This window comes from Castor canadensis, chromosome 5 (assembly GCF_047511655.1).
Source record: "Castor canadensis chromosome 5, mCasCan1.hap1v2, whole genome shotgun sequence".
Classification (NCBI taxonomy): Eukaryota; Metazoa; Chordata; class Mammalia; order Rodentia; family Castoridae; genus Castor; species Castor canadensis.
In genome coordinates, this window is record NC_133390.1 from 50,743,336 (window position 1) to 50,757,759 (window position 14,424).

The 14,424-nt window shown below is 35.6% G+C and overlaps 1 protein-coding gene across 4 annotated transcripts in view; it reads right to left on the reverse strand.

Moving 5' to 3' along the window:
• The window catches only part of Impg2 (interphotoreceptor matrix proteoglycan 2), a 92,207-nt gene that overhangs the window by 34,688 nt on the left and 43,095 nt on the right, over positions 1-14,424 (reverse strand). For all 4 annotated transcript variants that reach the window (XM_074073016.1, XM_074073014.1, XM_074073015.1 and 1 more), the window contains 3 exons: positions 13,492-13,653; positions 8,526-8,584; positions 3,287-3,307 (listed from right to left, as the gene is read on the reverse strand). In XM_074073016.1, the coding sequence (XP_073929117.1) occupies positions 3,287-3,307; positions 8,526-8,584; positions 13,492-13,653 (242 nt within the window). The remainder of the gene's footprint in view (positions 1-3,286; positions 3,308-8,525; positions 8,585-13,491; positions 13,654-14,424) is intronic.

Genomic DNA, 14,424 nt, shown 5'->3' on the forward strand with positions numbered 1-14,424 from the left:
AGGACATGTATACTATCTTCAGAAATTTTCATATTACTAGTAATCATTTTAGAGACATTGTTTCAGGACGACAGAACAACACAGTGAGGATTCATATGCTTTTTCCAAGCTCAGTGAAACAGACCATATCTCCATATCCAGGAAGTTGGGCTTCTCCTTGGGATTTCTGCACAACCTTAAAAACTTGCTTTTGTGTTAATGTGACTCTGAGACAGGAAGAAGTGATTTAAAAAAAAAAAAAGAAGAAAAGAACAAGAAGAAAAGTCTATACCAATTAGCACTTGAATTGGTTCATTCTTATGCAGCAAATCAGACAAGCAGAGACGAACATTTACTAGAAGGCTACCATGTACTCACATGGCTTTAAATATTATGGAGAGACGATCAAAAGAAATATTCCTGAATCAAGAAATCTATGCAAATCTAGTAGCCTGGATTAGATTACTGGCCTTACCCTTTACTGGCAAAATATTATCTGCCTCCCACTGTTTTCATCTAAAAATAACATTTATTATAAGCTACCTTGTCTAGTAAGGATAAATTCATTTTAAAAAGATGAAGTGGTTCAGAGGGATACTATAATTTATTCTCTCTGGAAAGAGAATTCAAAGAAATGTTTGAAGTATCAAGAAGTCATGTGTTCTTAGGGTCAAGAACTTTGCTGAGACCCAAAACAATCTGAGTTCTGTCACAATCATAGGACACAAAGATGTCTCAGGATGAAGGACAGATAAAAAGAAAGCCAAGAGTCCAGGGAAGTCTGAAATAAGTAGAATACATAGTGGTAGACAAAACATTCTCTGATTGAACAAAGCTGTGCTGGCTTTCCACATTCAGTAACTCCAAGTTAACCAATCAGCCCTGTATCATTATGTTTCCTTTTCTGAACCAGACTGAAACAGATGGACATAGAAGAGAGTTTCTGTGTCCCATAGCTACTTCCAGAGACCTCAGTCATTTGGAGATAAAATTCACTCTTTCTTATTCTCTCACCTCAGATACTCTGATGGGTTGCCTGAATGTGCAGATTTTAAAAAGGAACAATAGTGGTATCACATCTAATCAAGACCAATCAAAAGAAGAATACTTCAGAGAAACCCTTCTAGAATACTTCTTCTAGGAAGGTATATGCTTACAAAGCCTGGAGCTGAAGTTATGGCATGTGCATCCATACATTGTTGATTCATTCCAAATGGGCCCTACTAACTTCAATCACTGACTTATACCTGATGATCCTGAATACTTCTGAAAACTATATCTAGGTTAAAAATTCTATCACAAAATCTACTTTTTTCTTTTTTTGGTGGTACTAGAGTTTGAACTCAGGGCCTCATACTTGCTACACAGGCAGTCTACCACTTGAGGCACTCTACTCTAGAGCTTTTTTGTTTCTTTTTTTTTTTTTTTTGGTGGGACGGGGTTTGAACTCAGGGCTTCATGCTTGCAGAGCAGGAACTCTATTGCTGGAGCCATACCTCCAGTCCTCTATCATAAAATCTAAAGGCTTCATATTGAATTGTTGTCTTTTAGCACCTAGAAAATGGATACCATAATCATAGGGTTAACATCAAGGTTTAGGGTTGTTTTAACCTTCTACTCCCCTTAAGAGGAAAATAATGAAATAATCATATCTTAGTTGAATACAGACCTCAATACATAAACACAGAGCATTTACTATACACTAAAAGTATAGAAACCCAAATTCTGGTTACCTGGCTCAAAATATCTGATATTTCCTTGTCATATAAATTATGATACGTTAATTTGCCTCTCTGAAGCAAAATTTCCTCACTTCCAAAACAGAAAATGAATAGTAATTTCCATTTTTACCATCCCACAGGTATACTGAGATTAAAAATGAATAAAAAATTAACTAGCAATTTGACATATCTCTGAAAGTACTTTTCATTAGATTGTGTGTTTCTAGAAGATACAGACTACCAAGAATGACTCATTTTTATATGCACAGGGTTTGCCTAATCACTAGGCACTTCATCAATACTTGTTAAAATAATGTAAATGAAGTGAAGAACTCAGAAAGCCCTTTTCAAATAGATACTACTGTCATCCCTAGGTATATGTGGGAGATTGATTCCCATGACCTTCCTCTCTCCCACAAATACCAAATTCTCTGTATGCTCAAGACCCTTATATAAAACCATCTCTAGATTACTTCTAATATCTAATTCAATGTATATGCTATGTAAATGTTGTAATTATACAGAAAACAGTGACAAGAGAAGTGTGCACATGTTCAGTACAGGCATAGGGGTTTTTTGTCTTTGTTTTTGCTTTTCAAATTTTTCCTGTCAGCAATTGGTTGAATTCATGGATGTGGAACCCACAAATATGAAGTAGTATTACATTATCTCTAAACATGTCCATATTTAACCTATGAATTCATCTCACAAATACTGTACGTATCACTCTAGAGAGAGCATATTTTAAGTAAATTTGGAATCCAAAAGCAAAAGCAACAAGCAACTTTCTGAAGGAGTATTGATTATGCATTTATACTATGCTGCTTCTAAAAAAAATCCAGAGAAAAGTTATTTTTACAAATGAATTATTACAGATTTCAGCTTTCTCCTCTTCGTTTACCACTTAAAGTGCACTTGGTTATATTACTAAATGGCACATTATACTTGAAAGTACTTCAGTAATGCAAGTTATTATTCCTATCTTCAGTTAAGCATAACTCAATATTTAAAGTACTTGTCAGTCAACAGTCTATATGAGTCTATAAACTACAGCCTATGAGTTAAATTCAGCCTGCTGCCCATGTATAAATGAATTTTATATTTTAAGTGGTTGAAAAGAATCAAAAGACTAAAAAAATTTGTGCCATGTGAGATTCAGATTTTGGTGTACATAAATTAAGGATTTTTTGTACAATCTTACTATGTAGTCCAAGCTGACCTCAAACACAATCCTCCTGCCTCAGCCTCCCAAGTGCTAGAATAATAGGCATTTGCCACCATGCCTGGCTAATAAATAAAGTTTTACTGAAACACAGTAATGCTCTTTAGTTTATAATATTACCTATGTCTACTTTGACCTGATAGAGTGATAGTGACTATATGGCCTACGAATACTAAAATATTTATTCTTAACAGATGCTTATCAAAAAAAAAAAAAGCCTGCCAACTCCTGATCTGTAGGAAGACACAGTGATATCAGAGGTGTTGAGGAACTCAGTCATGTTCCCCTGACCTAGTGCTGCCATAGTTTCTAAACTACCTCCTTACTCAGTAGACAATACATAAAGTACCAAAAAGCACTTTACCTGCCATTTTCCTTAGGGGACCTGAAAATAAAAAAGGAAAGTGTCAGTTAGAGCTCAATTATAATTGCCATATTATCTAATCAAAGTACAAGTTCTCCGTGTATTTCTTCTGATTTTCTTTGAAATACCTTCTTAAATGAAAATGTTTATAAAGTCCTGTAGCTTGAAAAAAATGAATAAGGATAAAGAAAGCATTGTTTTTAAACCAATGGTTTTTAGTCTTTTAAACTTAACTTAAAAATACTTTTGAATAATTAATATGTGGTTTATTTCTTTATAAATAAACTCTTCTGTAGATAAGCAGAGGACTTCAGTTGTTGGCATTAAAATTGGGAGCCTTCTTTTTTAGGATGCAATATGTTACATAGTATTAAAATAAATAAAAACTAGATGTACAAGTATGATGTATTTGATACATTATAAGAGCTTTTGTAAATGCCACAGGGTACCCCGACCCAGCACAAGAAAATAAATAAATGTTTATAAATCAAAAAAAAACTAGATATGCAGATCCACACTAAAATAAGTCATTGAGTAATTTCTGAACGTTACTGAAAAAAAGAGATGATCCGAGAATCCTCAAGAAAGAGGAGGGGTGGGAAACTCATAAAACAACTTTTTCAAGAAAAACAAAGAAAACAGAGCAAAAACTTTAAAACTCATTATTTCCCAACCACAATTCCATCCCTAATCAAACTATTCACCCAGTAGGAGGATCAAATAAGATTATTTTCAAACATGCACAAAAACAATGAAATCATCTGCAATACACTCTGTTGTGCTCCACCATGTGGAGCACTCCACATGTGCTACATTTACACTCCTCATGTGGTAAAAGGATGAAAAGAAATTCAAAGCAGTTAAAGCAGAAAATAGCACACATCACTTCTATTCTTAAAACATCAATAACTTAGCTACAGAGTCAAGCCTATAGGAACAGAGTTATGAAATATAGTTCCTTCCTATTAATAATGGCTCTAACTTAAATTGTTTTATTTATGGAAGAAAGGAAAAGCAAACTTTGTGAAATCAGTCCAAATTGGGAACAAGGCTGGCATGATGGCACAAGAGCATAAGATCCTATCTGGTAGAGTACTTGCCTAGCAAGTGCATGGCCCTGAGTTCAAACCCCAGTACTGCCAAATGGGGGAAAAAAAGTATGAAAGAAAAGAAACTTGTGAACAAGAACAGTGGACATTCTTTATCCTTGGACATCCTCCTTTCCAGAGTGAATAAACAGGCAAAGTGGAAATCGACAGAATGCAACCTTTTCAATAGAATCTGCAGTAATTATGATGTAAGGCAGATACTGAATGATGAAACAAAATAGAAGTGTGCTCCTCTTTTCACAATAGCCAAGTTATGGAAACAGCCAAGATGCCCCACCACTGACGAATGGATTAAGAAAATGTGGTATCCAAGGGAGGGGTGAGGATAGGTAAGACACCTAAAAAACTAGCTAGCATTTGTTGCCCTTAATGCAGAGAAACTAAAGCAGATACCTTAAAGCAACTGAGGCCAATAGGAAAAGGGGACCAGGAACTAGAGAAAAGGTTAGATTAAAAAGAATTAACCTAGAAGGTAACACCCATGCACAGGAAATCAATGTGAGTCAATGCCCTGTATAGCTATCCTTATCTCAACCAGCAAAACCCCTTGTTCCTTCCTATTATTGCTTATACTCTCTCTACAACAAAATTAGAGATAAGGGCAAAATAGTTTCTGCTGGGTATTGAGGGGGGGAGCGGGAGGGGGTGGAGTGGGTGGTAAGGGAGGGGGTGGGGGCAGGGGGGAGAAATAAACCAAGCCTTGTATGCACATATGAATAATAAAAGAAAAATGAAAAAAAAAAAAAAAAGAAAATGTGGTATCTATACACAATGGAATTTTATGCAGCCATGAAGAAGAACGAAATGTTATCATTCATTGGTAAATGGATAGAATTGGAGAACATCATTCTGAGTGAGGTTAGCCTGGCCCAAAAGACCAAAAATCGTATGTTCTCCCTCATATGTGGACATTAGATCAAGGGCAAACACAACAAGGGGATTGGACTTTGAGTACATGATAAAAGCTTTAGCACACAAGGGAGGGGTAAGGATAGGTAAGACACCTAAAAAATTAGTTAGCATTTGTTGCCCTTAACGCAGAGAAACTAAAGCAGATATCTTAAAAGCAACTGAGGCCAATAGGAAAAGGGGACCAGGAACTAGAGAAAAGGTGAGATCAAAAAGAATTAACCTAGAAGGTAACACACACGCACAGGAAATTCATGTGAGTCAACTCCCTGTATAGCTATCCTTATCTCAACCAGCAAAAACCCTTGTTCCTTCCTATTATGGCTTATACTCTCTCTACAACAAACTTAGAAATAAGGGCAAAATAGTTTCTGCTGGGTATTGAGGGGGTAGGGGGGAGAGGGAGGGGGCGGAGTGGGTGGTAAGGGAGGGGGTGGGGGCAGGGGGAGAAATGACCCAAGCCTTGTATGCACATATGAATAATAAAAAAAAAAAAAGAAGTGTGACCCTAACATAAATGGTGACATAATAGCCTGGGTATCTCTCCCTCAACCAACATCTTGGCAAAACCCTTTGACTTTCACAAGCTCAATTCAAAAGAACATAAGTATTCTCAAACAAGAGGAATTTCCTAGACATGTATGTTTGTAGTTTCATAGACTATGAGAAGCTATAACAATGCTTGCTTATCAAAAGGAAACTGATTCTATTTTCACTATCTAACTTTTTGTTTTCCTTTTGATTTGTATGTGTTATACATTTATATTCCATCCAAAAAAGAAACCAATAAAATACATTCCCATAAAAAAGTACAAGGGCATATACCCTCTGAATTAGCAATTCTACTTCTAGGAATTTATCCTACAGACATACCAGTACAGTACTTTTATAGTTAAAAATGAAGAAAAAAATTTGAATATTCAACAATAGGCTAATTATGGGATTAACTGTGCACATATATATCATGGAATACAATGAAGCCTCAAAAAAGAATGAAAAATTTGAAAACTGACTAAAACAAATAACTAAAAATTGTGATTAGTAACCATATGAATGATTAAATAAATGCAATGTTTGGATCTGATCCTACAAATTGATTTCAAGAAAAAATTAAAATATCTGTTTGTTGAAGACTAGACTAGAAACCTGACATTGCAATAACATGATATTAAACTTAATTAACAAATAAATGCAAAAGAAGTGAACAAAGTCAGATGCTGTATGGTATTAAAAGAGTCAGTAAGGTCAAATTGACTTACACAACCTTTAATGCTTACTTATTTTATGAAACAGACACCAAAATAGAAGGTCGCATGTGCCAGAAATTGTGCTAATCATTAATTCACTTAATTCTCATGAAGATTCATTAAGCACCATTACATGTACAGAAACTAAGGAACAAAGAAACTAAATAATTTCCCAAAGTATTTGAAAAGCATTTTAATAAAGCAGGATTAATAGGTGAATTATCCTTTTTTATAAAAATGAAAAGATTTAGTAATAGAACAAAATCATCCAACCCAAAGTGCAAAGGTAGGATTCAAAGCCAGGCAAGTTGGCTCAAAGGCCATGTTGTCTTTCACATGCTGCCAGATGACTGAGGTCTGCAGACACCTCACATTCAAAGGTTCTCATCTGAGCCTGGCCATACATGGAGGCGGCATTCTGTGAAATATGAATTCTGTGAAATTGGCATAGAGCTGGGAAGACTGGTTGCAGTGTGAGAACAGGCAGGCCAATTTACCATGCAGGGCTGTCTTCACTAGGTCAGTACCACTAACTACCTGAGCACCCTTGGATAAATTATTTAAATTTTCTGGTTTCTTTGTCAGGAAAAAAATAAGAGATATATGTAAAAGCCTCTACACTGTGAGACACAAGTGCTTACTGTTATTTCTAGTAAACCTACAAGTTTTGACAAAAACATGCCAAAGTTGAGATGGTGACATTGTTAATTATGTTGTCAGGTTGCACAGTGCCACAACCTGTGTGCCCCTAAATCCAGTAACTGGGCCACAGCTACTACCCAAATGCTGCAAGCACTCACAGTACTGAGGCTAGCATGGAGGTTAAGAGTAAGAGCTGTAATGTCAGCTAATTATTGCTTCAAAATCCCTCATCTCCATCAATTGACAAATTCTTTGATCATGGGCTATTTCATTCCTTTAAATTTTTTTTCTTCCTCTACAAAATGAATATTAAAAATATCTGCCTTGCTCTTAAACAATGAAGGATAGGAACATAAAACAGGTCATATTAAGAGGAGGGTACTAATGGGAGGGGGACAGTAAATGAAGAGTGTAAAATAGAGTGAATATGGTCAATGTATTTTCTATACATGTATGAATTATGAAACACTGAAATTTGTCAGTCATTTTAAGAAGGGGGAGGGGGAAGAGGGAAAATAATGGAAGGGATAAACCAAACTGGGGTACATAGTCAACATATGTAGAAATGTCACAATGGAACCTCCTGTACAACTATTATACACTAATAAAAACATTAAAAAGATCCATTCTAGGCTGGAGGTGTGGCTCAAGTGGTAGAGCACCTGCCTAGCAAGTGTGAAGCCCTGAGTTCAGACACCAGTGCCACCTATACATACACATATATATGTGTGTGCCTGTCCTGAGTGGATTGATGGATTGGAGGTTGAAGATTAAATGAACTCAGGAATATGAAGCTTCAATATAACTTAATCACTCAAAAAATGTTCACAAGAATTATGCTACAAATATTAAAAAAGGAAAAAATGTGTTTAAAAGAGGTCTCTCTGATTTACTCAGAACTGTTACTATTCAACAAGGACTAATGTGGCTCTTTCAGGGTAGCCTTACTCCAAGATATCAGTCACCTCCGTAGATCATTGATAAACTGCAGGAAGATCCTGAGGCCACATCTAATTTGAGTTCACGGTCCCATCAGTGCAAAATAAGAGCTGTATGAATTATTAGCATAAAGCTGGGGACCCAAATTCCTAAGTTCTTTCTCTGATCCAGCTACAGATCAAATACATCTCCTTGAATATATTACTTTGCCTTTTTCTAACTCAGTTTCACCTGAAAAACTAGCATTAAGAATGCTAACCTACCAGAAACAGCAGGGAATTGCAGCATTCAAAGTCATTTGTTGCTAGAGTGTATCCAACAAACACAAAGGATCATCCATTTGGAACAAAGAATACTACTGAACACATGAAGTTTTACAGTAAATCTATTTACCTAAATTCAAGAACACGAAAATCCTTGTAGCCTGGTAGACCAGTAAATGCATTTTCAACCTGTTAAAAATAAAAATAAAAATGATAACTGTAGAAATGTGGGAAAGTATATATAAAATGATTTTATGGGCAGAATAAAAAGTATACTATTTATAACCATAAAAGCTTGCACACATACATAGATATACACAGTCTGAAAATAAGAAAGAAAAAGCAAACAATAGTTATAATGTTAGAAAACTGTCATATTTTTCTTTTTCATAGTCTTTTGCAGTTTTAAAGTACTTTAATATTGATTTTTTTAATAATAAAGAGCATATTTCTTATTGGCAAAATACTATTTTCCCCTTAGGTGATGAAATGTGAAAAAAGCATTCATTTCAAAAGAAGCTGTTATAGCATTTTCAAATATTATTGTTTGGATTAAAAAACTGGCATACATCTGACAAAGAGTCAAGTGTCTGCTTTCTCTGAGTGAGAAAGTGCCTGGTGGCATCTGTTTCCTATTCCTACTACACAAGAAAACTACGGACACATCACGAAAACTATGATTCAGTGAGCCCTGAATCAGCTCTAGGGTAGAAGCCTTGTAGACTGGTGTCACAAAGGTTAAGAATCAGTGGCTAGGTGACTCAACTGTTCAAAAGAACAATTTATGAGCATCACACTCACAGGAGCTGGTTATATTTTTCTGTCAGTCCTGGGTCTTGAACTCAGGATCTACTCTTGCTAAACAAGCACTCTACCACTTGAGCACAGCTCCAGCAGGAGCTTATTTTAACAGTCTTTAAAATCCAGCTACATAACTCCCTATGACCTGAGTGACTGGAGTAGATCCTTACTACAGTAAGGATCTAAAAATAATTGTGTTATACAAGAAAACACATTTTAACAAAATTGAATGTTTAATCCAAACATTTCAGAAGATGGTTCACCAGATGAGTTACTGTGGTACCAACCCTAGAACAACAGAAATAAGTTAATGAACTTTGGGGGCACGTCTGGGTATCTACTTTTAGCCAAGTCCTCATATAATCAGGAGAGTGGAATTATTTTTCCTGTTTTTAGAAACCTTGGTTCGCTGAAGATCATCATGCCCTAAGAATAAAGAATTAAAGCTGATGAATTTTTTTTCCTATTGCAGTTTGCCTTGTTTTCCTCTTTGGAAGGTAAGGATAAATTCTTGCAGCATGGAGGCAGAGATGGGATCTGTAAAACTAGGGATTGGAAGTCTAAGAACTTTCCAGGCTTTGTGTTTGCAACAGAGTGGCTGTGCACAAGCCTTCCTTTTCACAGTTAACATTTTCCTAACCGTCTACCACATCCGCTCTTATAACATTACAATAAGTATACTTGAAAGTATCTCATTTACTGCAAAATGCTTTCCAACTGCATATTATTATTATTATTATTATTAATTATTACTACTATGCTCATTCATGCCTGGCTTTGCCATCTCCCTTTCTCTCTCTCTCTCTCTTTTTTTTTTTTTTTTTGGTGATACAGGGGCTTGAATTCAGGGCCTACACCTTGAACCACTCCACCAGTCCTTTTTTTGTGTGTTAGGCATTTTTTGAGATAGGGTCTTTGTGAACTATTTGCCCCAGCTGGCTTCAAACAGTGATCTTCCTGCCCTCTGCCTCTGAGTAGCTAGGATTACAGGCATGAGCCACAGGTGCCAGCTTTTGCCATCTCTTGAGTTCACATATACACAGGCATCCTAATTCATCCCATCCAGTTAGCTCCTGTATGGGGTCCAGTGCAAGAAGGAATTCCACTTAACACCAATATTAATAAGAGGTAGAATTTATTAAGTAGCTACTTATAAATGGTGTTTGTAGCTGTGCTTCTAATCCCTGTAACACTCACAAGACACATTTTATCCTGATTTTATAAATGAGAAAACTGAGATGCTAAGATGTCAGCTAATTTGGCCAAGACTGCACACTTGGTCAGAAAATCAGAATTTGTTTAACCTCAACTGTCCCATTGAATTACATTGCCTTTTCATCCATCCTTCAACTGACTCCTGATTTGTTTTAGACTTAAGAAATGATGAAATTCACTACAACTTTTTCTCTGAATTAAATTGCAGGGGACTCTGCAGTATAAACTCCTGAACTTCATCTGTAAAATGAAGGTGCTCATCCTTCTGGCTGCTGGGAGCAAACCAGCCTGCAGAAGCGCTGTGTCCTTGCATAAAAGTACTGTGCAAGGTACTACACTGATACCTTGACTGCTTTCTGGCACCAACTCTCCCAGCCTTCTCACACACTCTTTCCTTCTCTGACATCTTACTTGGTGTTGTCCAAGTTTATCATGGCCCCTCATCCTCTTACCTTTCCTCACTAAAAAAGAGTAATATCTCCCAAACCTCATTCCCTCCAAACAGGCTTTCTTTTTCCCTGTGCATCTTCCAATATTACCTAGGAGGCAATATTCAGGGAGCAAACTGCCATGAAATTCAGGAGATGAAGGGTCCCCTTCAGTTGGCAGTAACTACAGTGACAAGATTCTTAGAGACACCCCCTATCTCTGCTATGCATGCAAAGAGGGGGCAGGTGGTACAGAGATAGGCCAGAGAAGGTAGTGTTTCATGGTGGACCCAGACCATTCATTACCCTCAAGTCATCTCAGTCCAATAGCTACCTAACTCATAAAGTCTCTGCTGGAGATGTTTTTCAGAGTATTTATTAGACTTTCTGTAAATTTGCAGTCATTACATGCAATTGTTTACCCACACTGAGACTTATTAAAGGTTCCTTAATCCATTGTAGAAAGACCAGACAGACAAGTCAAGACACTATCTGATGCCAGGTGACCACTGGCCTGGCTGACATTTCTTCCACATACCACACAGCCTTGTAACTTGGCTCACAGTTAGGAAAATGAGTGTCTGGCCTACACTCCCCATGTCTGGTGGCTACAATGATGCTGTTTGGCTGAAAGATGCATATTTTTATTTCCCATCTGGATGCAGTGTCTGGGGAAGGAAATTAATCCAAGGTAATGAATTGACAAACTTGGCAACTAAGAGGGAATGGAAAAGAAATAAACAAGAAGGAATGATGTACTCTGTCATCAGACAGAGAGAGATGGGTAGGCATTCAATGCCTTAATACACAATAACAAAGACACACTAGAAGGAGGCCAGGTATAGACCATTTTTAACTAGAAGAATCTTTTTGTTAATGTAGCAATACATAGGAAGAATACCTTTATAAGATTTGTTACTTCATAATCATTCTTGCTTTCTTTCCACTAGAGATAAAAATTTTATTTTAGTTGTACTGGAAACTCTGTGGCAGAGTTAACCTATGCGTGGCAAAATACATAAAATACATATTTGTTTCATAATAAATAAACTTATAGCATAATAAGGAATACTGCAAACTATCATTGAGAAAGTTGAGAAACAAAACATTCTACCACTGAGAAACAAAACAACTCATTATATATTTTGCCTTAATAAGTTTACAATACATAAATCAACCCCTCAAATTCATACCTCACCTTTTCTGTTTGAAAGGACTTTGAATACTAATATGAAAATCAAATAAACTTTCGAAATGCAGTATTATTTATAATCAACTTTTAGGTCCTTTTCTTTATAAAGAAAGGTTTGCATGTCTCATATTTACTGCAACAATCTGAAGATAACATTGAAAGGTTTTTCCCAGCAACAGCACCATGTAATAGTAATATATCTGTAACTATATGTAATCTCATTGACACAATGCAAAAAAGATATGCAAGAGTCTTGGTTTTTCACATTATATTGTTGATTCAAATATGCTTAAAAATATTTTTCCATTTTCTTTCCTCTTTTTAAAAATTAAATCATGAATCATAAATGACAACCTTTCACCAAAATTTATAATACAATTCGTTGGTGTACTTTGAACTCTTCCAGGAAAAAAAGGATGATGTCTGAAAATAAATTAATTCAACTGTACAATTAAAACCATTCATATACAAGATATTAACAATGACAAGACTACATCAACCATTCATACCACATAAAACAAATTTCTATAAACCCTGGGGTGTCTCCAGAGTCTCTGAGGATAAATTAGTGCTCTTTTGTATTTTTATATGATGTTTCTGATGGACTACATTTTGCACAGGAGATATGCTGTACCAACCAAAAATAAATTGATTAAGAGTCATTGTCCTAGTTATTGTCCCTGAACTATAAATCTTTAAAAATTTTTAATTATGTATAGCAATTCTCTTCCCTCTTTTAATGTAAATCATATACTCCACACTGTCATTTTCAAATGGAAGAGAGTCCAGTGTACTCAGTGCACAGGTAGAAGAAAATGCACTAATATGTGGTTTAACTGGAAGAATCGTAAGTTCAAGTCCTACACAGAATTTTTCCAGAAAGTAAAGTTATGGCATGATCTAATTCATGGTTCTTTTAATAATCCCTTTTTTAAAAAAATACCTCTTACCAAGGAACAGAGAGATAGGAGGGAAATTCATTTTTCACTATATGCCCTTTAGCACTTCTAAACTTTGTTATTATATATTACCCGTGTGTTAACTACAAATTTTTCAACTTAAGAAAAAAAATACTAAGGTTGAAATGTAAAGAAATTCAATCCAATGTTCTTTCCAGAAAAACAACACATTGTACATAGTTGCTCAGAGATGCTTATTTTTCCAAATATTGTCAAGTCAAAACCATGCCATAGAACTCATTATTCCTTGGCTGTGTGGCATAAGTTGGAAAGAGCCACACATTTGTTAGCAGATGGCAAGATTTTGGTTCTGTGGAAGAATTTATCTGTCTTTCTGTGAACTTTTCATAGAGCTTCTGCAGAGATGGTTAAGTCATCACCTCAAGAACTAAGTAGATGGACAGCTGGAATCCTAGACCTACCTGTTGTGAATATGAGATGCTTCCACCCCCAGAAAACTGTCTTGCTTATCAAAACAAACAAACCAAAAAAACCACCCACCTCTGAAATAAACTCTTTCACAAGGTTCTGGTGGTGGGAGCTGGAGGGGTCCTGCAACTCTTCTCTGTATTGCTTCCCCAAAAGGTGGATTATGAATTCTGCAATCTGCTCAGCTGCTGGTCTCATGGGCTCTTCTATCACAGTCTCAATTTCATTGCTAATCTAGATTTTTTAGAAAAGAACAATAAATATCAGAGTTTATTCATTTAGTCAACACACATTTATAGATTCTCCACAAAATTCCAGACACTGAGCCAAAGGCAACTTCTGATGATGATTCTTTAATGTAGCACTTAACTGAGGAACAAACTGAAGAGATTTTAATATGTAGGCTAATATTAAAATTACTGAGCATTTATACATTCCTTTGACCACAAATTGACTAGTTTGGGGGAAGATAGAAATTTTTCCATAGAAAATCATCAAAGTGAGTAAAAACTGAGTTGGCTCTGCTGCAATTATCACCTAAAAATGGCTGAGAGGGCAGTTCTTAAAACTTTTTAGTCCTAGAGTCCTTTAAGTTCCTAAAAATAAGGCCGAGGCTCAAGCATTAAAGTGTCCACCTAGCAAGTGCAAAGCTCTGAGTGAAGAATCCCCCAAAATTCCTAAAAATAATTGAGCAACTTACAGAGTTTAGTTTAAATGTATTATACCTATATTTACCAAACAAAAAAACTAAACAGAATCTTGAAAAATATTTATCAATTCATGTAAAATAACAATAACAAATCCATTTCATGTAAAAATAACATTTTGCAAAATAAAAAAGTGGGAAGAGTGACCTTGCTTATGGTTTTGCAGATTCTTGAATATCTGGCTTAACACAAAATAACTGAATTCTCATATTTACTTCTGTATTCAATTAATTGTAATATGCTATTTTAACTGATGTACATGAAGAAAATCTAGCCAGACAGATATGTACTGCAAAAA